The sequence below is a fragment of the Prinia subflava genome, chromosome 4, assembly GCF_021018805.1.
Source record: "Prinia subflava isolate CZ2003 ecotype Zambia chromosome 4, Cam_Psub_1.2, whole genome shotgun sequence".
NCBI lineage: Eukaryota > Metazoa > Chordata > Aves > Passeriformes > Cisticolidae > Prinia > Prinia subflava.
The window spans coordinates 39,011,725-39,039,083 of record NC_086250.1 but is presented as its reverse complement, the minus strand read 5'-3'; the positions used below and the strand labels follow the sequence as shown (position 1 = coordinate 39,039,083).

The window sequence follows — 27,359 nt, the reverse complement described above, 5'->3', positions numbered from 1 at the left end:
CCGCGGAAGTGACGCCGCGCTCCGCCTCCCCGCTCCCTCCCCCTCCCGGCGGTGGCTCGGGAGCCGGGCGCGGCTGGCGGCGGCCCCGGGTGGGACCATGGCGGACGGCGTGGACCACATCGACATCTACGCCGATGTGGGCGAGGAGTTCAACCAGGTACGCGCGGCCCGCGGGCGCGGCCTCTCCGCTCCGCTCCCCTCCCCTCCCTCGCCCGCCTTCGTAGCCGCGCCGCCTGCAGGGCCCTCAGCGCGGCGGCCGCGCCGCCGCCATTGTTCGGGCGCTCCCGCCGCCGCCGAGCGCGGGGCCGCGCGGGGCCGGGGCGGGCGCGGCCTCACGCCCGGGCCGCGGTGCCGGCGGCGGGCCCGGCTGCGCGGGGAGCGCGCCTGGCGCTAGAGGCGGCTGCTGCCGGCGGGCTGGACGCGCCGCGGGCGAGCACTTGCCTTCCTTCCCTCGCTTTTTCGCTTCTTACCAGCCTTCCTCCCTCTCTGCCTTTCCTTCCCAAGGGCCGCTCTAGAGGGCTCTCCCGGGCCGCCTCGGCGGACAGGACTTCCCGGATGCGGCGGGGAGAGCGGCCCCTTCCCGCCCGCGGCGGAGGGAAGCGCTGCCATTGTTCGCAGATGAATCAAAAAGCCGCCGAGCGGTGGCTGCTGCTCGGCCGTGCTTTGCGGGGGAGGCGGAACTAGTGCGGCTTTATTCTGCAACGCTGGAGAAAGTATCCAGCTTTTTATAGTTCCTTTTTTTGTTGTTTTTCTTATTCATGATTAACTTCCATTTTAAAAAGTGGCGCAAGCCTTTTTTAGAGGACGACTTCATATTTTATTGACGAAATTTGGATGAAATAAACATCCTCTCTGGATTATAAGTAGTTCACTTTTATAGTGGTGAGTTTTTTTGGTGGTTTGGGAGGTTTTTTGCCATGTTTGTATCAGTTTTGCGCGCCATCTGTCCTGTTAGCGAGTCCCGCACTTCTCCAGGTTGAGTTGCCCCAGATTGCTTTGTTCCTGCCTTAGAGCACAAATAACCGGGAACAGCTGCACCGAACGCACTTGCGGGGCCAGCTGTATGCCAGCTTGCCCTACTGAGAACTGGGAAATAGGTAATGGCTTTGGAATTCACAGGTCATTTGTAACTTTCTCAGCAACTTGTAGCATTCTCAGAAGACTTTTTCTTCAGATATCGATTAATACAGTAATTCTAAGTATTAATAATCTTGTGAAGATATACTATGAAAGAATGGCATACTAAAAGGAGATGATGAAAAGCACTGATTTGCTCTCAGTTTGTCTGCATGTGGAGGTTTCTCCCATACAGCTGAAGACCCACGATGTGAATTTAAACAGGAATGAACCCTGGGAGAGACACCATTTAGCAGAAGAGTACATTTTTTGAGATTCTGTGATAACTTGAATTTGATTTAATTCTATATAAAACTGCCAACAAATCAAAATTTTCAGGGGAAAAACGTTCACTTGAATGTGGTAGTGTTTGTGTAAATTCGTATGTGCAGAAGCCCTCAGAGTAGAATAAAAGTGATGAGGATGATCTGTTTCACTCACACGGTCCTGGTCTACTCAGGTCGTCGTTACTGTTGATGTTCTCTATAACCAGGGTGGTACGAATGAGGAGAATCTTGTGATAATTTAGTTTAGCTTAATCCAGCAGGCAGGGAACCCTTTTGCTTTTTTCACTGTACCCACCTCAGTTGCTTCCCTGTTGGATTTGCCTTTCTGCGGTCTGATGGTTCAGTTCATGAATCTTGCAAAATATAGGGCAGTAAGGTGAGAAGAGGCTAGTGCCCTTTTTCCATCAGCTTGAATTTGGGTGTTTTGTTTGTTTGTTTTAGGGGGTTTTCTTCCGCATTTTTGTCTGTGTCACACACCCCCAAAAAACTGCAGTTTGTTCTTTTCCAAATTTAATTTCTATGACTTTCTATTTAAAGTAAAATTATTGAACTGAGCAAGTCTTGAGACAATATTAAAGTTTTGCTATGAGAGATTGATGCCTCTGCACTTTCCCATTTCCTTCTGTCATATAAAAGAAGGCAAGTTGTATTAGTTACTGCCTCTTAAATCTGACATAATTGAGAAAAGGTGTCTAGAAACTTTTATTCATGAGTTGCTGTTCCTGATTTGAAGCTGACAGCTAAAATGGATGAGATGGAACATAGTTCTGTGGATATGTGAAGATGACAATTAAGAAAATGCATTAGGGAGAAAGTGATTTGCATTATTAATTTGTTTATGTAGAGGGCGTTTGACAGAACCTATATGGAAAATAAATTGTCTTTATCTGTTAAATTAACTTGTTTTTTGATTTTGTTGCTCTACATTAATGTGACCTACTCATGTTTTTTAAACTGGACTGTAGAAACCCTTTCCACTGGTTTTGGCGGATAACAGGGACTGAAAAATATACTGTGGAGCTTGCTGTTCTTCTGGACACAGTACATAACTATTTATACACAAGCTGGGACAAAACTTTTGTTAGCATCTGGAGTTAACCCTTCATTTAGGACTTGTGACTGGATGAACTTCCCTTGTTTGTTTTGTCTTGTTCAACCCCTAAGGTACTCATCTTTGAGGCTATGCTGGGATTTTTTAAATGCCTGTTTTCTAAGTAGGAGGAGGATATGGATGTTCTGCCTTATCAGTGCTAAATGAACCATAGGTTATAAAGGTGAAATAAAGACCACCGAGCCATGGGTTTACTAGCTGGCTGAGATGGATGACAGCTTTAAGCTCTCAGGTTGTATTTAGTGTTGGTTGCAGTGAGCTAACTTTCCTATTCATCTGAAGCTCATTGCCTCTCAGTGTTACCTCTTACTCTTTCATTAACTTACTGTTCATCATAATAATATTTCTTGTCCTTGGGCTAACAGCTTTATTCAATTTGGCTCTGACCAATTACATTTTTGTTTGAATTGTTTTGTTTCTTTTCTCTTCTTCTTGGAGAACTTGGTTGACTAATCTTTTATTTTTTTCTTCTAAGCTGACTTTCCCATCCAACAGTCTTTTCTATTTATTTAAAGTCTCATTTTGAGATGATAGCCTCATGAATGTAGTACTTCCTGCATGCATTGCTTGTGCCCTGTTAGAAATAGGTATTGCATAGAATATTTTACCTTGAGCATCTTCCTACGTGTTACACATCTTACTCTTCAAGAGAGGGAGATCTGTGATGCTTGTTAGAACTGTTACTTACCTGCATACAAATAGCTGAGCACGGTGTTCTCTCAAGGGCAGAAGACCCTCAGTAAGGTTGGGGTGCTTTAGCAAATACTAGGGTGTGGTTTTCTCACAAATCCCTAGAATATTGCTGTGTGGTACAGAAGATAATAAGGAGCTGGTGCAGGAGGCCACTTTGGGTCTGACTTGAAGCTGCCTGCCAGTTTGGCCAGCAAACTGGGTTGCTTTTTTATGGTCATGAAGATTTGACCATGCTTGTCAAGTTCCCTGATGTGTTTTGCAATTTCAAGCTTGGGGTTCTTATTCCATGTGCTTATGCATGTCATTAAACAGTAAAAACGTTTTACACATGTATACATATAAAAATCTTTTGATCAGAAAGAGGATGCAAAAGAACTTAAGGATGTCATATTTTAATGCTGTGGAAAGGGTGCTTGCATTGTTTATACTCTTGATGAGTAAACTTGGATAGTTGCATTGTGAATATGTCTAAACGTGCCTGTAGTGTTCTATTTTGATATTTAAATGCTAGCAAATTAGGGATGAAAGACTTTTCATTTTGTATTTTGTAACAGGATAATAAAACTGATTTAGATGGGATAAGCAGTTAAGAGGTAATTATCTGAAAGCTACAGTATCTTAGGAATGTGTTAGTTACTATCTTGACTTCTGATCTGTAGCACAAAGGAATTTTTTTGTGTGTGATAAATAATAAAAGCTAGCATTTAGTGGCATATTAAAGCCAGTTATTAAAAGCAGCCTTTATATCGGAAAGACAGGTGTCTTATCATGGGAGGGGATGGACACATTGTGGTATAATAAATTTCTACTCAGTAGGGCTGTCCTGGTCCGAATAAACATAACCTGGCAGACCTGCATGTGTTAGAAAATATGTCTACAATACATGACAGCATATGCATTTTGTCAGTTCTGCTGAAAGGGGCCCTGGGAAGATGTAAGTTCTGTGTATCAGTAAATATCAAACTCCAGAAAAACTTCTGACCTTATCTGGCACCTGTGAACAGTGATACTGCGTCTGTTTAGTTTGTGTTTTTGATTACTTGTGAATTTTTAGTTATTCTTTGTAACTCTGTAATTACTCTGTAATTTTTAGTTACAAGGGATCAGGTTGCTTAAATTTTAATGCTGTTTGGGTTGTAGGGCCAAGAGCATTTGGGCCTGTAGAGTAAACATGAATCCTGTGGTCAAACAAACTTGTCCACTTCTGCCATAGGCAGTTTGCTATCTTAGAAATACCACAGGCTGCCTTTTTGTTAATGTTCCAGTTTGTATGTTCAGACAGTTAATCAAGACCAGAAAGATTTTTGTTTATGTCTTTAACTTGTTATTCTTCAGGACCTACAACTTTTTTTTTTCAGTGAGAATACTAAAGTGTTTAGAGTTTTTGACCACAAATATGGTAACTTGATTGAAAATAACAGTAAGGGGGAAGCTGGATAGTTTAGGTTTTCTCTTTTTTTTCTTTCCCCAGAAGCTACTGTAAATCTTTTTCATGAGACTTTATTTACCTCACTGATTTTTATAGATGTGGCATTGGAGGTTTTGTGTATTGGTGTAAATTAGTGTTTAACTCTTAAATTGGACCAAGTTCTGCAGCAAAAGCCAGTCTAACAGACATAGGGACGGCTTAAAGAAATTTTGCTCAACAACAACAAAAGCCATTTCCAAAACAGCACTTGCAAAGGAAGTAAGTGGTTCTCTGCAGCTCAGAGGAGTAGGACTGCTAAGTTCCAAAAAGGAAATAACATTTTCAGTTTGTCCCTTCTGGACGTGAAGTTCCTTGTGTTCATGGCTTTCATGTAGGAATGTTTCACCCAATTCATCTATAAGCACAGAATGTGGAATTTCAGTCCTGATTTTATGACAAAGTATTTCAGACTGTGGTCTAATTAAAACATAGACTTTGGAAATGCATTGCTGCCTGGTTTTCTTTTAGAGGGGGCCAGAGCAGCAGTGCTCACTTGGTTTCTTTCTGTTTTTCTACAAGATAGTGAGTTACAGTAAGTGAGAAGAAATAATTTTTCTCCATGCTTGATGTCCTTGTAACTAAGGAAGTTGGAAGAGGTCAAAACTGCTGAGACTAGAGAAGTAACACTTCCTGTACTTTTTTCCTCTTCTGCATCTAGGAAGGAAGGGTGTGTTTAGGTAAGTTTCCACAGAGCACGAAAGGAGGAGAAAGGGTTGGTGGATCTTGTGCAACATCCATCAGGACACCTCTCTACTGTCTACACTCAGAGTTGCTGGTTCAGATCATTCTTAATCATCTAAGCACACACCTTGCTGACAGATTGGTAAATGAATGAATCCCATGCTGGATGCAAAACCAGCACGATGTGAGAAGAAATTCTAGTGAACAACATCAGGTTTTCTCTTGTATCTTTATGTAAATTAAGACACTGATGCTCTTGGGCCTGCCCTGCCCCCCTCTCAATTACATACAGACTCTGCTGCCTTAATAACTCTCTCCACTGATGGAGACCTGAAAGCCTGTATGGTACAAAGGATCTGTTTGAGAGAAGTTTTGTTGCTAGAGGAGTGCAGCAGAGCTGTGGACTGCTGCCCACTCTGGTGTTTTGGCAATACCGACCTCAGAGAGATAGGTTAGTGCACATACAACTGCTGTAAGTTTGGTGATTGTGTTTTTGCATCTGTCTACCAAGACTAAATTCTACTTCCCTGAAGTCACCATTCATATACACAGATGACTGGAGTTACTGCACATTTAGCAGAGGACTTCCTTCGCTGCCTTGTGACATCTGCCGTAATCCAGCTGTGAGATGTCATGTTTAGGCCTGTCTCAGGCAGTTCTGTATACCTGATTTCATTAGCTATGGCGATCAGAGGAATCAAACGGAGAACTGGATAGACTAGGTGAAACATGAAACCCTTAATTTGTGATAAGCTTACCTTTAGAGAGAGATTTTTCTATTTAAGTTTATTGGGACAATGCAGTTTACTGAGGATTAAATGTACTTGATTGACAATGCCAAAACCCATTTTACCTGTTTGTTGAGTTTTTAAAAAATTAATATTATTTGTTTTAGTTACACTTCCCTGTATGAGCAGCAGTTGATAATGTTTTTATATTTTCAAGACACTGGATCTTTTGATCATGGTTGTGAATACCTTGCATTTACAGCACATTGCCAGCTTTGCAGCCTGTGTTTTGTGGAGTTCAGCTTTGTTCCTTCTAGCTGCTCTATTTGGTACCTTGAACTGTTCTCTCTAGGATGCTGCTGTGAGTTTCTGGATACAAATTCAGAGTGGATGCTGAGGTCTCTCTGATACTCAAAACTGGTGAGGCAGTTTCTGTTCTGGAGCAGGGTATGAGAGTCCAGAAAACTGAGGAAAGTTGGCTCAGAGGGGCAATTGCTGCTTGTGGATGGACTGGGCATTGGTCAGTGGATGGTGAGCATTGGTGGTTATGCATCATTAAATAATTGCTTGTGCGTTATTTAATCTCTTTTTGTTGTCTTCTTTTTCATCATCGCCACTATTATTCTTATATTTTACTTTGTTTCAGTTATTAAACTGTTCTCATCTCAACCCACAGGTTTTACCTTCTCACTGATTCTCTTCCCCTGTTCCACAGAGTTTCGCAGGGGGGTGGAGTGAGCAAATGCCTGTGTGGTACTTAGTTACCAGCTGGAGTTAAACCACAATAGACCTTTTTTGTCACCCCTCGTGGGACTTGGCAGGTTGAGAAAACAACAAATCTGACCAGAACATGCTAGAGCAAAACTGTTACAAGCATTTGTTATATTAATTTAGTAGTCGTTGGACACAATGTTTTGGATTGATTTTATGCTCTCAGTTGTTCTGCTTGTTCTCAGAGCTCCATCATTTAACTCCTTAGTTCCAATGTCTGCTCCTTTTTGTGCTGTTTATCACCTGTGGGAACTGGTCTGAGGTTATTGTGTTGAGTTTTAACATAAACAATCTGGTCTAGTGGAAGATCTACAGCAGGATGCTTGGAGCTAGATGACCTCTAACCCAAGGCATTCGATGATCCTGTGAGCCATGGTGTATGATACAACAGAATTGCTTCTTGTGAAATTAATCTGTTACTTGTACTCAGCTCTGCTGTCATCTTCGTACTTTGTGAGTGATCTATTGGAAACTATTAATGACTACACTTTTTACTTTTCATCCTCTGAGAGTTAGCCTGTGGAGGTGACGTGATCCCACATCTTCCCCTTCTCTGCCAGGCTAATGACAGCAGCTCTTGTTTGAGTGTCCTGGGGATGCTGAAACAAGCATGGTCCTATTACCCGGAACTGTGATTGTATGCCAGGTCTTATTTAGGGTTACACAGCTATTTGCAGCAACTCAAACCCTGAGACAAGGCACTGTGGCTACTCAGATCTTGGTGGCAGGTGCTACAGCTGCTCAGACCCTTGTGATGGGTGATGCAGTTGAACCAGAGCACCAACCCCTGCCAGTATCAGTCACCCCTTTTCACCAGAGAAATGGACACAAGAGAGCTTGTTCAGTAAAGGAGAGCAAAGCAGGGCCATCACCAGGACAGGAGGAAGAGGCAGAACAGGAGGGAACCACTCAGTCCCTATCCCTGAGAGAGCTGTGTGAGATGCCAAAAGATTTCAGCCATCAGCCAGGGAGCAGGGGATCACCTGGCTGCTTGGATGGTGGGTAACAGGGCTGGAGCCTGGAATTGGAGGGTAGGGACACCAAGCAGCTGGGATCACCTTCTAAGGAAGGTGACAATTTTCCAAGGCAATTGGCAAAGGGCCACAAGTCCTCAGCCTTTGGGAGATGGCTCCTGTGCAGTGTGAAGGAAAGACATCCCTTCAAGGAAGATGTTCCATGTCACCCAGGCCCACCACAGAGCTATCCAGTACCTTTGTTATGACCCAGACAGTGCACAGTCACCCACAGACCCAGAAGAATTCCGGTGCATGTGACCCTTGTGGCAGAAACTTGTCCAGAGCATGCCATTTTCATATGCTGGGTTTGCAGGAGTGTGTGGATCCTGTGCCCTGGCACATCAGGCCCACAGGAGGGGAAAGCTCTAGTCCACAGGGCACCCCAAATGCCATCCAGCTCTGCATGGGCAGAACCTATTTCTGTTTTTGGAGAGAGATGGAAAGCCCAACAGCTGACTGAACTGAAGATTCTTAGGCAACTGGGATTTCCTACTTGAGCTCATTATATGGTCAGTGCTGGTCAGGCTGAGGTGAGCCTGACTGGGAATGTGTGCAAAAGCACCCTCTGTGTCTGGCCTGGAGGTTCTGTGCGTGCCTAGCATAGACTGTCTTAGGAGAGGGTATTCCAAGGACTCAAAAAACGTACTGGTGGGTGTTCAGTACCACTGCCTTGGAGGCAGAGGAAGTTCAGCAGCTGCCTGCCTTGCCTGTTCTCTCAGAGGACCCTCCTGTTGGGCTTGCTGAAGGTCAGAGAACAGGTGCTGGTTGTCACCACAGTGTACCAGCAGCAGCACTGCACCAACTGAGACTCCATGATTGCCATTCACAAGCTGATGTATCAACTGGAGAGTCAGGCAGTGATCAGCAGGACCATATGGCCCGTGTGAAAGTATAAGGGAGAGTGGACGGAGACTAGCAGTGAACTGTGGTGGCCTGAATGAAGTCACACTGGCTGAGTGCTGGACATGGTGGAACTCCGATGTGAGCTGCAGTCAAAAGCTGCCAAGTTGTTTGCCACAACTGACATTGCTAATGCGTTTCAATATCTTTAACAGACATAATTTGCTTTCACTTAAAGTAATGTCCAGTAGACCTGGAATCCAGCACCCCAGGGGTGGGAACAGCTGTATCAGAATATCAATTCTGTGGGCTGATCTAGACTGCATTGTAACAGGTGAAGTTCTGGAACACCTGCAGTACACTGATAACATCATCAGGTGGGGCCACATAGCAGCAGCAGTTTTTGAGAAAGGGCAGAAAATAGTCCAGATTATTTAATGAAACATAGTAAGGTCAAGGGACCTGTGTGGGATATCAAGTTTTTAGGAGTAAAATGGCAAGATGAATGTAGTCAGATGCCAGTGGATGTGATCAACAAAACAGCAGCAATGTCTCCACCAACCAGTAAGAAATAAACACAAGCTTTCTTAGGTGTTGTGGGTTTTTGGGTAATGTACGTATTCCAGATTGCAGCAGATTGGAGTCTAATTGTAAGCCCTCTCTATCAAATGACCTGGAAGAAGAACGACTTCAAATGAGGCCCTGAGCAACAACAAGCTTTTGAATAAATTAAATGGGACATAGTTCATGCAACAGCCCCCAGGCCAGTCTGGGCAGGGCAAGATGTAAAAATGTGCTCTATACTGCAGCCAGGGCAAATGGCCCTTCCAGTCCATGTCAAGTCCTCCCTTTTGGAACTGGGGATACAGAGTATCTGTGACCTCCTATACTCCTGCTGAAAGAGATACTGGACTCTAATCAAGGGACTTGAGCTGCTTTGGAAGGGATTGGTGTTGAAGCACAGCTCCTCCAGCTCACTGGTGACTGTCAGTGCTGAGCTGGATGTTCAAAGGGAGGATCTTCTCTACACATCATGAGGCTGGTGTTACATGAAATAAGTGGGTTGCAGTGACCATATAATGAGCTCAAGTAGGAAATCCCGGTTGCCTAAGAATCTTGGAAATAGTCATGACTGTCTAGAAGACAAAGATTTCAGAATGTCACCAGAGGAGGAGATAGCATATGTTAAAGGGGCCCCGTTGTATCATAAACTACCAGAAAAAGAGATGCAGCATACCTAGTTTATTGATGGGTTCTTCTGTATTATAGGAAAGCATCAGATGGAAGAGCATCATGCCCAGTACATAAACTAGTGGGAGCTGGGTGGAAGGAGCTGATCACTGCTCAGGGACTGGCAGTTTATTTTGTTTCAGTTTTTAAACTGTTCTTATCCCACAGGATTTACCTTTTTCTGATTTTTCCTCACCCATCCCATGGAGCAGTTGGGGTGGGAGAAGTGAAAGGTACTCACTAGGGGAAGAAGCAACTGTGTGGTACTTAGTTGCAATCTTGGATTAAACCCTGACACTTCTACATTCTAATGTATGCAAATCTGAGAGTAGGGTTTGTGGATTTTTTGAGTTTTGCTTATATTACAAGGGCAAAAGTATTGGAATGGAAAACAGTGGCCAGAAATATTTTTTTCTGCATAAGTTTAGAATATAATAGGAGCCATAAGAATTTTATGTTTTGATGTGGCTGAAACACTTAGCTTTTCAGCAGGGATGTTGTGTAGGTGGTTGATCAGACTTACTGTGTCTGTGGAACATGGCAGTTATCACAACGTTCGCTTCAATAAGTTTTAAGAGTAATATTAATTATAATCAAGATTTTTTTTTTGTTTTAGGAGGCTGAATATGGTGGGCATGATCAGATTGATTTATATGATGATGTAATTTCTCCATCTGCAAATAATGGAGATGCTCCAGAGGATCGTGATTACATGGATTCTCTTCCACCATCTGTTGGGGATGATGTAGGTAAAGGAGCTGCACCAAATGTTGTCTATACGTATACTGGAAAGAGAATTGCCTTGTACATTGGAAATCTCACTTGGGTAAGTATCTTACTGCTGTTTAGTTGTAGACAGGAATTTTAATTATAAACATAACTATTTGTAAAATTTTTGTGCTTTAAAATGTTTTCTATGAAATATTATGAGTATCAAAAACCAGTTGTTTTTGTTGGTGGTTTGATTTTCTTTAATTTTCATTTGTGGTTGTGCGGTCATTTTTCCTTTTACCTGAAATTTGGAGAGCCTGTCTGGAGCGGTCATGTCTTAAAAATCAAGAGAGTCCTCGGTAAATATAAACTTCAGAGTTTCTGTCATGTTGTGTGTGTTATGAAGGAATATTTGTGCTGCTATGTTCTTAAGGTTTTCAGAAAACAAATGAAAGAAGAGAACAACTTTAAACTATTAAGTAGTTCGTGCCTGTAAATACTTGAAGGTTACTAAACAAACTCAATTTTTAGTAAACTCTTAGTGAAGGTTTTAGTTTAAAAGGAGGTTGAAGGTTCTCTGAGATTTTCTTGAAGTTACTTTTCACATTTTTCCAGGGCCTTTTCCATCGGCAGTGACTCTTCCAGCGTAACTGTTTTCAGGTATTTGTCTTGAGGCTTATTTCTCCATCCAGGAAGAACAGGTTAATGATAACTCACAGAACTGCAGTCGGCCTTAGGACAATAACCTTTATTAGAATTAAAGCATTTTAAAATCAATTGCAGTTAAGCAAGCAGTGCAAGAGCTGGTCAGTAGCTGAATTAGTTGAAGCTTTTATCTGTTTACATGAAATCAAGTTCTTCGGGACCCACATATGCAAAATCATATTTTAAAAGATAAAAATGTGAGTTTTTTTAATTTCTGATAATTTCTTACTGTAGGTGTTTTTTTCATTAGTTATTACAGTACTTCAGGAGCTAATAGGTAAGTCAAGTATCTGACTGTTGACTTAAGTTGTCCCATTTTGAAGTACATGAATGGAATCAGTAAAATGTGCGTGAATTAGCTGAACTAATTGTTGAATGGTAAAATAAAAATGACGACTCCAAAAGTCAGAATATATTGACAGCCTGAATAAAGTATTCCTCTGGGATCAGTTTCATGTGTACATGTGTACATACACACTCAAAAATCTATGGAAAATTTAGTTGCCCTTTGCCTGGTGTTTTAGGTAAGCTCTCATAGTTGAATATTAAAAATATTTTTCAGTGGACAACAGATGAAGACTTAACTGAAGCAGTTCATTCACTGGGGGTAAATGACATTTTGGAGATAAAATTTTTTGAAAATCGTGCTAATGGCCAGTCTAAAGGGTAAGAACTTGTAATTTGTCTTTTCTGTGTGTGGATTGAAGTTTGGGAGGGGAAGGAGTTCTCAATTTTCATAATTGTCAGTCTTTGAACTGCTCATCTTAGCTTATTGATCCAGAAAGGATTTGGCATATAATTTTATACTAATTACTTGAATTTCAGGTATAAATTTTTTTGATGGTAGTGCATGTCTCATTATTTTGTGAGTTAAAGCTTATTGGTCATCCTCATTTAGGACTATTCCTAGGTTGTTAGTTGGTGTGATGGTGATGCTTGTTTGTCTTCACTGTAAATGCTGTTCTCCCAGCCTTCATTAAATCTTTCTTTACATCTTTATTTTCCATTAACTTCTTAAATTGAGTGCTTTAGCCCATTTTTCACTGACAACCTTAATTCCACTTCATGAATGTGCCTTTCTGTCTCTTTGGCAGCAACGAGCACACAGTATATGCTTAATAACTTGGTCATATGAATTCATTATGTAGTCTGTTGCTACTCCACCAAAAAGCTGCCTTTGTTGTGATAAATTTTGATGCACCTTGTACTTGCTTTTTGGTTTTCTTCTTTTATGTCCTAGGATAAGTTTTTATCTGTTCTGAAAATTGGACTAAAACCTTTGAGACATTTTCTGTGTCTAGTTATCAAATATTCTTTTGCTTACTATGTGTAATCTTTTTCATGAGGCATCAGGATGTCAGAAAATGAGCAAATTGTGGTGTAACTTTATTTCTTTTCAGGTTTGCCCTTGTGGGTGTGGGATCAGAAGCATCCTCCAAGAAGTTGATGGATTTGTTGCCTAAAAGAGAATTGCATGGGCAGAATCCTGTTGTAACTCCATGTAATAAACAGTTTCTGAGTCAATTTGAAATGCAGTCAAGGAAAAGTAAGCTTTTCTTAAATGCTGTCTTGGAAAAGCAGAAAAAGTAGAATGGCAGGTTTTTAGTGCAGTGTCTCATAATTTCTACACAGTTTAAAATAGCCATAAAATACTTAGAGTCCAGATGAAAGAAAGTTATATGTTTGTTTAAATAAACCACCTCATACACTGAAGAGCTACTGCATTCTGAAAGAAGGTTGCAGCTTTGTGCAGCTCTTGTCTTAACAGCTGGAGATGCTTTCTCAGTCTCTTGTGGGCGTAATTTAAAAAATAGAAAACACAAGAGCCGTTAGAAATTAAACATTTGTAGACAAACTGGACTAAATTCTAATGTGTGGACGGTCTGTATTTATGATAGAATGAGGAGGAGAGGATCCATGTTGTACTTCAGCTCCATGTCTTGTGTTTCCCAGTGTGGCCTTGGGCTTCACTGAAGGAAGGACTGGCAGTCTCTCCAGATCTTTCTCCTTTAGTATGAGGCATAGTATTTTAGCAAATAATGTTTTCCTCCCCAAATGCATTGTGTTAGGTATGAAGAGCAAGTTGGTGCTCATAAAGTCATGTTTTAACACTGCATAAAACTTTAGATGAAGTGTTGAAATACTTTAACCTATTGTGATGTATGTAATGACATTTTTGCTTTTCCGTTGCAGCCACACAATCTGGCCAGATGTCTGGGGAAGGTAAAGCTGGTCCCCCAGGAGGAAGCTCAAGAGCAGCGTTTCCACCTAGTAACAGAGGTCGGGGCCGTTTTCCGGGCGCCATTCCAGGTGGAGACAGATTCCCTGGACCAGCAGGGCCAGGAGGGCCCCCACCACCTTTCCCAGGTAGAATTATGCATATATGGAGTTCCAATCCTACTTGTGTTTCAATGTGGCATACTTATTTGGGAAATGATGAAGATCAAGGCAATTCAGTAATGAGCCATAATCAGTGTTCACAGCTAGATTGGAGGATTTGACTGTTCCTTTGTTGATATCCAACAGGAAGCTGTGCCTAGTAAATTTGGTAGCAAGACAAGCTTTTTTAGATACATTCTTTATACTATGTCAATATACATATTTAAGTATGAAAAAAAAAAACCAGACTATGTTAGCAAGTGGATTTGGCTTTAGTGTAACGTAGTTGAGATTTTCTGATTTGCTATATAAGCTGAGAATGCCTGTGTTGCAGAGTGTAAAGTAACTAATTTCCTTATTTTAGTACAAGTTTGCACGTGATCAAAAATTCAGCTTTGATTCATGCCCACTGACAGGTCAGTTAGTAGGCACTTAAAACACCAGAAATTTGAAGAGGTCTTGCTGTTTAGTTAGGTGTCTGATACAGAAGAAATACGTTAAACAATTAGGGTTGGCACTGCAGTGACATTCTTTTTTCAGCTGACATATTTTTTTAGTAAATGTCATTCAGTAATAGATTGTCTACCAACAGTCCAAGGGACATAGTCAAATTGCAAAAACAATAATGAGAATCTAAAAGAAGGTTTGGATACTGCATTTACATTACTTTCTCCAATACAGCTTCTCCCATATTTTTAATATGTATTTTATCTTAAGACCCATGTGAAAGACTAGATGCAGTAAAATGCAATGTTTTCTAGCTTTTGTAATCTTCTTGTGGGTTTTGGAAACAACAGCAGTTGATTAAGTGATTTGAGGAGGGGAGTTGTCAGTGTTCAAGATAATGTTGTTCTTTTTAGATATCTCTAGATATCTAGTATCAATAGATACAGATAAGTTAAAACTTTTCTAAGCTACTGGACCTAAAGCAGGAACACACATGTCTTGTACATGTTCAGGGAGGGAGGGTTGGTTTCTTTTTTGTCATTGTTTTTAAGAATGAAAAAATGGAATAATTTTAAATAGTTTTATTTCTTTGTATTTATTCACTCAATTTTGTTTGTTTGTTTTTGTTCTGTTTTAATTTTAGCTGGACAAACTCCCCCACGTCCACCCTTAGGTCCTCCTGGCCCACCAGGCCCACCAGGCCCTCCACCTCCTGGTCAGGTCCTCCCACCTCCATTAGCTGGACCTCCTAATCGTGGTGATCGTCCACCACCACCAGTTCTGTTTCCAGGACAGCCTTTTGGCCAGCCTCCACTTGGGCCGCTTCCTCCAGGCCCTCCACCACCAGTTCCAGGCTATGGGCCACCACCAGGCCCACCACCCCCTCAGCAGGGTCCACCTCCACCTCCGGGTCCATTTCCCCCTCGCCCTCCCGGCCCTCTGGGGCCGCCCCTGACTCTCGCTCCTCCCCCGCATCTCCCCGGGCCACCGCCGGGTGCTCCACCACCGGCACCACACGTGAATCCGGCTTTCTTCCCCCCACCTGCCAATAGCGGCATTCCCACTTCAGACAGCCGTGGCCCGCCGCCGACAGATCCCTATGGCCGACCTCCACCGTATGACAGAGGTGACTATGGGCCACCTGGAAGGTGAGTTCTTTTTGTCTGATGTGTTTGGGTAGCAGATTTTACTCCTCTTGTTGGAAGCATTTGATTTTTCCCTTTTAATGCAAATTTTAGGAAAAATTAGAAGTAGGGCCAGAAGGGATCCCACCAATCTTGTAGTGTGCCCTTTTAATTTCTCCAAGGGAATAAATCTGGGAAACATGTTTGCAGCAGGAGGAAAATCCTGAAATGCAACACCAGTAATCTCACTTCCCTTTTCAGCTCTCAACTGTTTGTCTTCACTGTATTTGGCAGTGTCATTATTTCATGTGTTCTAAATTTAAACTTATATATCACTTCTTATGCAGCAGCTTCTGATTGTGCTTCTGTCTTAACTTGAAATTCTGACTTTTACCTGTATCATCGTGCTTTGCAGGCTGCCTTTTAAGAATGCTCTGGAGTTTTCTTTTTTGAATATGTGCATATGTTGAGGTCATACCAAGCTCATACCATTTTCATCTTTCAGCACCATTGCTTGTCTCTTTTTTCTTCAGGATTTAATTAGAATTTAGTGTTTGTCTTAAAAGCCAGGTGGGAATTTACTGCAAGACTTTTACCTTCCTTTCCTATCAAGATGTTTCTTCTCATTTGGTGCAATCTTGCTGTGTTTGTAGCAGTGGCTTTTCCTGTGGTTAACCCTATCTGTGACAGAGTTCTTAAGTCCCGACTTAACTTGTCAAGTTTTTCACATCTCATTTGAAACATCTTTTTCATCTGTGATTTCAAGCATCTCTGTCTTGCTGCTGTTTCTTTATTGTCACCATATTTGTATTCATCAAAAATTTTGGCATAAATTGTAAGAGAGACCATTTTATATAGTTAGATTTGAATTTTTCAGTAGTAATTTTACTGCTAGCATGAGACACACTTTTCTGGCTTAAAATGTTTCCTGCAAAGATGCTGTTCTTTGATTCTTTTTTTACCACAAAGTTTAAAGTTTACCCCCCCCCGCCAAGCATTTGTACATGTGATGTTCATACAAAAAAAATCTATAGAAATTCAGGAATTTGGCTTAATTGCCTGAAGTGTAAGACTATGAGGTGTTGGGTGTTTTTTGATGGACAAAATCAAGGTTGTCTGCAGTTTATAGAATGTCTGGGGAGGGAAGGAGTGGGAATAGGACACTATAACTTACTGTCCAGTATTTTCATTAATAATGTTGAAGCTATCATCCATAACTATTTAAATTGTCATTAATTATATATCATAGGCGTTTCACTGGAAATAACATGTCCATAAGAGAAAAATTACATATTCCATTCTATGGGAGGCACACGAAAAATAATACTCAAAACTCAGGGAGGTATGAATTTTTAGACATTTCCTCTTATGCTAAACTGGCTATAGGATCTTGTTCCACTTCTTGCAATTAAGAGGATAGCATTGCTTATTATTCTGCATTTTCTTTCTACCAGAAGAACTAACACTATTCTAGAAATATCAAGCAGTGGGCCAGTTTGACAGTCTCAGCATTTATCTCTTAACACATATCTCCAAATTTTCTGTGTGACACAGAGACTGGCTAATAGGACACTGCAAAACTTTTGGGAAAATTGAGGTTTACTTCTGTTACTTTGCAAACCCTGTACAGGTAGCTGATAATTGAAGTGCAATGAGTATGAGGATTCTGCTTTATTGCTTCCTCCTTACTGTGACTAGTAGGGAGATTAAATTGGAGTACCTTGAACTTGACCAGAAATTTTTAAAAAAACCAAAAAAATTGCTGTAAAATGCTGACATATCATTCAGAAAATTGAGTGTTTTAAAGTTGATAACTATATTTGTTTTTCAAAAGTTACAGCATTCTGGTCTTAGTTAAGGTCTGGGAAACAGGATCATATAGTTCTGATTCCAATACTGTTATGAAAATTTTTTCTAATTTTGCTCAAAGCTGCATTGCCTATGTACATGTATTTCCACATCCATTCAGTTGGGAATATCCATTTACGTACCTTCAAGGATTTTATGAAAATAGTAAATATTTGTCAAGCACAATATTAAGTGCTGCTGAATGTTTGAAATAGATGGGATGAACAAAAAAATTTCTATTTATACAGCAATGTCTTAATTGTTTTGGGTTTTTTTTTGTTTTGTTTTTTGGTTTTTTTTGGTTTTTTTGTTTGGTTGGTTTGTTGGGATTTTTTTGGGGTTTTTTTTTAAGCTTTCAGGATTTTATACTGTAACAATGGTCCTTAACAAAAACCAAAACCAAACCCAGATCCTGCTTTCTTTTCTGTTTGTCACTGCTTAAAGTTGCGAACTTGGATTGTTGAAATTGCAATGATAGCTTCTGAAGTTCCCCTTAACCTTTTAAATACTAGTTTTATTGCTTGCAGAGAAATGGATGCTGCGAGGACACCTCTAAGTGAAGCAGAATTTGAAGAAATCATGAATAGAAATAGGGCGATCTCAAGCAGTGCCATTTCAAGAGCTGTATCAGATGCCAGTGCTGGTTAGTAAAACTCAATTAATGTGTTTGCTCTTCTACCCAACTGAAAAGAGTTAAAGGGTTTTTTTTTTTTTAAATTAGGAATCTAAAAGACCTGAAGGCACATTTTTCTGATAGGATGCTGAATTTAGGTACAACTTATGACCTATTGTGTGCTGTGCTTCAGTTAGTCTCTAAGAAAACCTCCTGAGTACTGATCTGGACAGTATTTTAGTATTTGGTGCTAAATTATGTAGATGGCTGTTTAACAGAAAATACTCAGAATGGTAATACTGTTACAGATAAAAATTTATGTTTTAATTTGCATAATTGTCTGATCCTGATCTTACATCATTTTCAGGAGATTATGGAAGTGCTATAGAGACCTTGGTAACTGCAATTTCCTTAATCAAACAGTCCAAAGTATCGGCAGATGATCGCTGTAAAGTACTTATTAGCTCTCTTCAGGACTGCCTTCATGGAATTGAGTCCAAGTCTTATGGTTCTGGATCCAGGTAAAACTTTCCTCTTCCATCTGCTCTTACTTAAAACAAGAAAGTGTAGTGCAGGACTAATTTACAGAGAAGAAGCTAAAGTGTGTATGAAGTAAGTGATTTGCTGAGTTGCACAGGAAATATGTGAGGGGACCAAATAACGCTTTCCTGAACCTAGGAAGGGAAGCTGCTTTTTAATTAATCTCTTTTCAAAATTGATCTGGCTAGCTTCAGTTTAACTCTTAGTTTTGTTTAGTGGTTTTGGCCCATATTATCCATATGCAGATTAGCAGCTATGTTGTAATGATTGTTTGAGATGTGGTGCACTTCCCCCCCAGCTGATCTCAGTCATCCTCCATTCTGAGTATGTACTTTGACTTTTCCTTGCCCCATTAGAAAGTGGGAGCCTCTTAAAGTTGGATACAAAAGTATACCTGCATCACAGTGAACAGATCTTTCCCTCATATCTGTTTTTGGTCAAATTCATACTCATAAACAGAGTACAAAACTGGCGTGGGGATGACAGTTATTTTGAAGAAAAAGTTAATGAAGTAATTTCTTTTAGAAGACGTGAGCGATCCAGAGAGAGGGACCACAGTAGGTCACGAGAAAAAAGCAGGCGCCACAAATCACGTAGTCGAGATCGTCACGATGACTATTACCGGGAAAGAAGCCGTGAGAGAGAGAGGCATCGTGATCGTGACAGAGATCGTGACAGAGAGCGAGACAGAGAGAGAGAATATCGCCACCGTTAAAGAAGGTGAGCATTTCTTTATGTTCTTGGACTTTACTGACTTACTGACAGTAACCACTGTAGGTTTGAGATTATTTATGCCATTCATGTCTGTATTGAAATGATCCTGCAGTATGTACTAAATCACTTTCTTCTTGCAGCACCTGTCATGAACACAGGTAAGTGACAACAGGTAAATAACTGGTCTTAGGAGGGAGCAAGTATTTGTACAATTATCTTCTACATTCTGCATGCCACTGCTTTTGTTTTTGGCTGATAACAGTGATCCCAGTTTTTATGAAATGTGATTGAGCCACTTCTTCAAAAGGCAGTAAGTCAGACTGTTCTCTTTGTAATCTTAAAAGATTATATGAATTTTACAGTTTTATTTCTTAATTGTGTTTAAAAATACCAAATTTGTATTTTAAAATATACTTCTGTAAGGACTGCAGCATTTAGCCCTTCATAGATTGTGTGTGGATTATTTCAATGTCCATACAGTTATTGTCCTTGCACAGGTACGGTGGTGATTTTGTGGGTTTTGGTATTTTTGGGTTTTGTTGTTTTGTTTTGTGTTGGTTTTGTTGTTTTAGGGGTTTTTTTGCTGGTGAGTTTTAGTCAAAATCAGGAAATATAACCAGATTTTGCTCTTTATTTTATGAAATGTAACCTGTCAGTATCTTCTGCCTTCTAGCTAAATCCAGGTGTTAACCTTCAGTAAAAGTTATCAGTTGTTGCCCTGATTTTTCAGTCTGTCTCCCTACTGGTAGTAAAGTAATTCTCTGAAGACTAGTAAACAAATATATGACACTAGAATTGATTCTTTTCTGGTTGTTCACAGACTAATGCGCTCTTTTATTTCATGTATCTGAAGTCTTGTATGCATAAGATGTCTAGACAGCTAGACTAGCATGCTAAGCAATGACTTTTTTTCAATGTACTGCTTTAAAATACATAAAAAGGTTTACATTATATAATGTACCATTTTGAGGGTTGGGAATTGAAGCCACCCATGATTCCTTATATTTGACAATTGAAAAAAAACCCAACCCTACCTAATAGAGACTCTCTTAGTCGTCTTTTCCCTTTTTGAAAGAACTTCCACTACATCTACACTGAACTTGAAGCTTGTAGACGTGCCTGTCTGCCCAGCTTCCATTTCTTACATTTAACCTCAGATTTAGTTTCCAGATCTGCATGTGGTTTTTGTTCATGGAAGTTCATTTATAGATGTAACAGAGCAAAACTTAGAAAAGTCAAATAAAATGTAATATAGTCCTAAGTGAAAATACAGTTCTGTATGTGTTAAATGTCAGTTTTTCAGTCAGGCTTTTTGTGTCACTGACACTCCTCTGGGAGAAAACAAATTAGCATAGGGAGTGCTCTAGTGTGTTTAGAATTAAGTGGGGTGTTGTCTTAGGTTCATATAGCAGCAGGGGAAACAAAAAGAAATGACTGACCTAGAGAAGGGGAGTCAAAGGCTTAAATAGGAAGGTGAAACATGGCAGCTGAAATAAAGTTGGCAGTATATTTCTGTTAATGCCACTTTTTGCCGTTAAAAATGGATTGGTAGAAATATTTCTGGAATTTAGTAAAAATATCAACTCTGGTTCTTAATTGTAAAATACTAGAATGTAAAAATACAGATATAACAAAAGTAAATGTACTTTCTTTTGTTGAACTGGGTTTTTACCTTTTATAATAACTGCATATTTTTGATATTTGCAAATAGTTGTTACTGATAGAGATAAACATTGAGCTGAGTAATGGATGCATTTCCAGAGTGTTTTTCTTCTGGTGGAGATGAGCAAACCATACTAAAAATTGGTAATAGCCTGGAATGAAAGATAATTTTTTTAACCTTTGGCATAGTTTACTAATCAAGCTTTAATTTTTGTGTACTTAGTGTTGTGCATGTAGACACAGATTTACTGTGCCAAGTACAGATTTCCTGCTCTCTTACCCCAAGAATATATGTCAAACAGCATTAGGTTGCATTTTATAATTTCCAAAGCACAATTTACACTGAGGCTGTGATTTCAGTCTCAGTTCAGGTGGGAATTATATTTGCAAGATCCTTCAGCTTTGTTGTGTGCTGGGACTTCTCTTTTCTTTCAAAAGGGTATCTTGGTAAGATTCCCTTGTGCTAAGAAAATAGGTCCTAAGAACTTGATTTAAATGGCAAATTTAGTATACTACATGTAAATGAAAGCATTCGGTATTTTTTTAAGTTAAGTTGTAAACATTTTGTCTTGTTGCTGTCTTAATGAAGAAGAGCTTTATTGTAGTTTTGTTTTTATATATTTATACACACACAACGTATATAAAAGAAATACAGTTATCTCCTGGTTTGTATGTTTCATTTTCACTAAGATGTATGTTCCCATACATTTTTGTTTCATTTTTTACATTGAATAATATTCATAAACTGATTTAACACTCAGTCACTTAATAAATATCAACAGTGCTGAAACGAGTTATTCCCCATATTACTGTGTTTTGCCAGAAAACATGAAGTTGCCTCTGTGCCTGCACCCTATGAATGGCACCTATATTTCTCCCTATTGTGTACCTATAGTCATGACTGTGATACTGTACTGGCATTTTTTCCAAAGTGTTACACATCTAGTTCAGAAGTATTCTAAGGGTCCATTGTGAAAGCTTTTGTAAACAGTGAAATTCAGTTTGTACTGTATTACATTTATAGAGATGGGTTAAATTGGAATAAATTACAAAATATGTTTATAACAGTAAAATTCTAAAACGTTTAGTTGTACCATATCAGGTGTTTACACTTCTGTTTGTACACTTCACGATTTAAACTCAAATTGTTGCAAGGTTTTTGTGCCTTCACTTAAATAATACTTCATGGACGTTGGCAATCCGTTCTCCTGAATTACTGTAAACTGAATGCTTCCTTGGAACATCTTGCCTTTGCTGATAGAAACCCTGTAAATATAAAAGATAACAATGGATTTAAGACAAATGTCTAACCTGGATTAGTCAAAAAACCTGCGAACCCAATAGAATGACATTTAGAAGAATTAACAGCAAAATTAATGTGTACAAACAGAACAGTAATGTAACTTCATCAGCATGAGTCCTGACGTATTAGGCAGGATTTTTTTTAAACTGATAATCAGTAATGTATTTCTAGGTAATACATTGTCCCAATCCTAATCTGTCTGAATTTCTATAACTGCTGAATGTTAAGTTTTTCATTTTATGTTTTTGTTACTGGGTTGATGGATTATTTCCTATTTAAACTGGATTTGAATTGAATTGCAAAGACAAAACCACAGCATTGTAACAATTGATATGTATGTAGACTTTGTACTCCATATTTCATGTTTATTCTCTGATTCTTCTGCTCTCAAACCACTGTAAGCAAAATAATTTGAAGTCTGAGGCTCATATGCTTTTTCAAAAACTGCTCTCAGATCACTCTGAAATTACTTTCAGCTTTTGAGTGATTCAAGAAGTAACATGGTTGGAATTTTTTGTCAGTAGGAGGGGAAATGGTACTGATGGCTTACCTGATATTCATTATATTTTTGCTTCTCTAAGTTGGAATGGTCCTGTAACTGTGCTAATAACCACTTAAACATCAAGTGAAGTATGAAATTAGCCTTTTGAGAAACCTTTAATGAATTGGCAAATGCCTGTTTTTAATAGGCTATTTTAATAATAAGCTTCTAGTTAATATTAAGTGAATCATGTGATAACATTATTCAAGACCTGGGTATACATACCTGTCTAGAATGATAGCAGATCTTAGTCTTAAGGTATTATGAATATTGTTTACCTAATCTTTTTTTTTTTTTTTTTTTTTTTTTTTTTTTTTTTTTTTTTTTTTTTTTGACTGTGTGTTTGAAGTGGGGCTGGCACTGTTCTTCTGTATTCAGCATTCACCAGAGAAATAATGCTTTGTGCATCTGATTCAGTATTTCAAATCCTGCATAGCCTGACAGAGGAAAGCAGTGCCACTGGTTTATGTGCTTCCTAAAGTCTGTTTTACCATTACTCTGGTGCTTTACAGAAACATAAGAGTTTGTCTGTTAATGTTCAGGGATGAATCTGATTTTCTTGAGGGTGAAACAAGGATTTAAAAATGAATACAGTATCTTACACTACTTATTTTCAAATGCATAACTTTTGTTGCTTTTTTCTCATTAATATGTTACTGTAATTTTATTGACTTCTGAGGTGTCTTTAGACACTTTTTTTTTTCTCCTATTCTGGCCTTTTTTATTTGTGAATTCATTCATTTTGACAAATTTGATCTGTATGAAAAGTTCCCCAAGAAACTTTTAGGCATATGAAACACAGAAATGAAATTGTTGGTTTGATGCAATGTTCTTCAAAGAATGAAAAAAATTCACTTTTTTGCTTTTGCTCATTGTGGTTTGAGAACTAAGATTTCTTTTTACCAAAAAAAAGACACATGAGAGATTCGTTTTTGTTTTTCTGTGGCAGCTTGATCTACCTTTTTGTCTCTTCCTCATACATTAATGTGAAAAATGGTTGCCAATAATTCATATTGTTTTAATTTGTAAACTAAATTGAATTTTCTCAACACACCTCTCTATTCATCAGTCAGTTTTGGTGAATAGACAGGCTGGGATAATAGAAGAAAGCTACCTGACAAACGGAATTAGTTTAGGAGGATTATCCCCCATGTAAAATTATATATGCAGTCACAAAATCGTTGTTGTGTTGATCTTAAATTATACACTAAGACTGAACAAAGACAGCAGGTAAGTACACTCATAATAGGAGAGGGGAACAGGCAGCAAATGTGAGAAGGTGCTAGTGCTGATAAAATAGTCTGTACATGTGTGGTAAACAGAAGAGAACTACATGTGTATCTCTGCTTACATGCTGAAAAACAAATAGAAAGTCAAGCTTGAAATTCCTTCTTCCTCACTATGTTATAGCTGAAGCATCAGAATATTTGGGGTATTTTGTGATGTTCTGAAATGTAGGTTAAATCAAAAAGAAATTTTTGGCTTTTAGGCTGATGCTTTCTGTGGGATTTTTGGTTTGTGTATTTCTTTTTCTTCATGTATAGAATAAAATAAAGGAGAATTACATGAAGCAATTCATAGCAGCTTCTAGGATATAATAACAAATGTGTATTGTGCATTTTACTGAAATGTGAACATGTGAGATTGAAATTCAATCTCTGAAAATAAACTACTATAATAAAACTTGATGGGTATATGTATATACAGCTTTAAAATTGCTGTAGAATTTTCAAAATTTTAAAGGCTGTTTAAAGCTTTTATGTGAATATTTGATAATCAAAATTAAAGGTAAAAAATTAGAGCTGCTATTGCAAGATGCTTTTGATATATATATATATACATATAGGAAATCTATTGGGGTTTTGTTGTAAGAATGTGTCTTTGTGGGTAAAAAAGTGCTCTCAAGTTGCATCTTGCATAAATACAGAAATGTTTGATCACTCAAGTTTTGGATTTCATTTGTGAAATGTTCTGGCATAAACCCCTAACTTTTAAACGACAAAATTTCTATTCAACACCTAAGTCTGAAATTTGGATAGAGTTGGTAAATTTTGGTAGAAATGCTGAGAAACTGATTGCTGTTTGGTGTTAAACTGTACAAATCTAACACATGCTCGGGACAGATAGCTTATGTATGAGCTTGAGGCAGATGGAAAGATGCCAAGAAATACTGCCTAGAAATTTAATTTTTTTAAAGATTTTTTTGTTGCTTCAATATTCTACTTGCTTGTAGAATACTGAAAAGGGCTGAGCACGCAGGTACAATCCATACAGATTTATTTCTTTTCGGAACCACAAGGGTTTCCAGTTTTGCCAAGATATAGTGGCAGAATACTTGGAACCAAAATGTATGCCACTGTGGATTTTAGTTGGCCATGTTTTTACAAATGGAGGCTCAGTGTGGTGCTGACCATCTTAAGAGCCATATATGAAAAAGCATTAATCCTAAATTCACTTAATTGTGCATTCTTTAGAGTTCCTCTAGTTCTATAAGTACCTTTACAAATATAGCAAATTACTCTCAGGAACGGAAGCTTTCTTATGGTAGTATTATAAATCATCTAGGGTGCTTTGGATCTGTTAAATGTTGCCATAGACATAATAAAGATCCATAATTCTGGCTGCAGTAATTGTGTGATGAGAGCAGCAAATTCTGATGTGCAGTCTCACAGCTGTCAGGTACTGACTTTCTCCTCTAGAAAACTGAGATTCTCTCCTGTCTGTGCAAACTTAGTTCACAACTCTGAACATATTTTACTTGTGGAGGTAGCACTTTGTCACTTTGCTACTAATTAATTTCAAAAGTACATAACTCCTATGAAAACATTGGCCTCTGGGGAAGCAACTTTCCCAAAAGTAGTTACTTGTTGATGCATTCGGGACCTGAACAAAATCTGTGAATAAGAGAAATTTCACTTGCTGATTTGGATTAATTTATGTGCATACTCTTAGTGTATAGGGTCTGCTTGGTTATACTTTGGATTTTTTTTAAGGTATTATAACAGTCACTTCGAGGAAATGAAGAAGAAAAATTGCGTATTTCGCTTTCTCAGCTTTGAAATTACTGTACTAGTAGAAGAATATTTGACAGCTGTGTACTGTTGCACGTTCATGAAATTGCTTCTCTAAATGTCTTGGTTTTCAAATGAATAATTTAATGTGTTTGGTTTTAAAAATAATTTGATTTAAACTATTTTGAAATTATTGAATGTTGAAATTGTGAATTATTCATGAAATTAAGATAGCTAATTGTTTTGTAATGGAATTCAACTGAAATCCAGTGTATGGAATTATACCATCCCAAGTATTTTGTGAACTCTTACAGTAATTAACTTGAATTGTGTGGTTCCCTGATTTGCCAAAATAGATGAGAATAGGAAGTAGGGCTTGGGGTTTTTCAAGGGCAAGTAGGTGGGGAGACCTGCACATCTTCATTGTATCAATGGAAAAGTGGGTTTTCTGTGTGCTTTTAAATGTTACTGAGCTGCAAGCCATCCACTTCATTATACAATCAATTAACTACATAAGTGTCAAACCAGCTTAAACCTTATGTAAGTGGGCAGGTTAAAAAATGTAAAAATATAATTGTGGTAAAGTTACTTTAAATTCTTGTTCAGTTGCTCTTGCCGAATGCATACTTTAGGAAGTGTTCTATATAAATTTTGCAGTCAGTCACAGAAGCAGTAGTTATTTCTTTATCATCAGTACTTTAACTGTGAAGTTTATATTCTTTCAACTTTGTTGTACAACAACATTTATCTAATTTTTAATTACTGTATTAGAAAACAACCTCAAATGAGTAGCTACTGCTTCTGGGTGTTATTAGTTAACATCATGGTGAAGTAGATGCACGAGTTGTGTATGTATAAATAAGCCAACAATTTTCTGTGTGTGTTGGGGACTAGCAAAATCTACATCACAAATTTTGACACATTACAGCTGAAGGAAGAGGAACAGCGTGCAAGACAAGATACATTCTTCAAGGAAAGATGCTTGTCCGGCAGTTTGCTTCATGTGATTGAACTGAGCCTGTAAGGATTCATGGATAGTATGAACAGGAATAGATCTGAATAAAGCAAATCTGCATACATGGTAACCAGTAGCTCTTTTACTTTTTTATGTTGCTTAACTGTTTTATTTGAGGGAAACCTGTGTGATTTAAACCTTATAGCTTTTGCAACTTTATTACTGGTTATATACATTTGGCAATTATAATGTGCAAGCAATTGAAAAAAGTCAAGTAAATGCTTGTTTTTATAGTAGTTTGTTCATGTTAAACTGTTCATATAATGTCTGTACACAGCACCACTGATTACAGTAGATGTAGTGTTGTAATAAACTGTTTAATGGGGCTGATGTGTAAAGCTGTTCAAGTTATTTGATGTTTACACCTCAGGGAAAGTCATGTGTTCAGCAATATTTAAAGATAATGTTACAATGAAAGCATTGATGCTGTCCTCAAAAACATCGCAATAGCTCTTGCATATGCCTCAACCTAATCTTGCATTCAGCGAGTTAAACGTACTAATGTTGCGCTCTCCCACTCAGTTTTGATACAAAAATAGGTGGTTACGTAAAACTTTTAATTCTGTTTTGCTTTTTAGCAGTGTTTACCTAGGTGGCTTGTGAATTTGCTAATTGACTTATAAAACTGTAAAAACTGCAGCTCTCTGTGGTCAGTTGTTCTGAGGAGAGATAGTCCCAGGTCTGTGATTTTTAGCACACTGAAAATTTTCTCTCATACGACCTTGATCCTGATTGACACTACAGTTAATATAAACTTAAACTGTTCATATGAACTTAAACTGCCCATAATAAGGGGTAGAAAGGT

General features: G+C 38.7%; 1 protein-coding gene across 4 annotated transcripts; it reads left to right on the top strand.

The window, feature by feature from the left end:
• CPSF6 (cleavage and polyadenylation specific factor 6) lies at positions 1–26,880 on the top strand. Of its 4 annotated transcripts, none has more exons than XM_063396491.1 (11): positions 1–157; positions 10,558–10,767; positions 11,920–12,023; positions 12,758–12,903; positions 13,551–13,724; positions 14,827–15,331; positions 16,557–16,649; positions 17,683–17,798; positions 18,136–18,289; positions 18,837–19,028; positions 26,468–26,880. In XM_063396491.1, exons 1-10 carry the CDS (start codon positions 98–100, stop codon positions 19,021–19,023), a joined length of 1,749 nt encoding a protein of 582 aa, XP_063252561.1. In that variant the 5' UTR covers positions 1–97; the 3' UTR covers positions 19,024–19,028; positions 26,468–26,880. The 4 variants fall into 4 exon arrangements, with proteins under 4 accessions (XP_063252561.1, XP_063252560.1, XP_063252563.1 ...); XM_063396490.1 differs by having other exon boundaries at positions 18,834–19,028; XM_063396493.1 differs by lacking the exon at positions 16,557–16,649.
• The last annotated feature ends 479 nt before the right edge of the window (positions 26,881–27,359 follow it).

What these genes read in the sequence shown, in the direction of transcription:
- CPSF6 (XM_063396490.1), top strand. Translation starts at nt 98, where the DNA reads ATGGCGGACGGCGTGGACCACATCGACATCTACGCCGATGTGGGCGAG. An exon ending in ACATTGGAAATCTCACTTGG is followed by an intron (nt 10,768 to 11,919) that starts GTAAGTATCTTA and finishes AATATTTTTCAG; the next exon opens with TGGACAACAGATGAAGACTT. An exon ending in GCTAATGGCCAGTCTAAAGG is followed by an intron (nt 12,024 to 12,757) that starts GTAAGAACTTGT and finishes ATTTCTTTTCAG; the next exon opens with GTTTGCCCTTGTGGGTGTGG.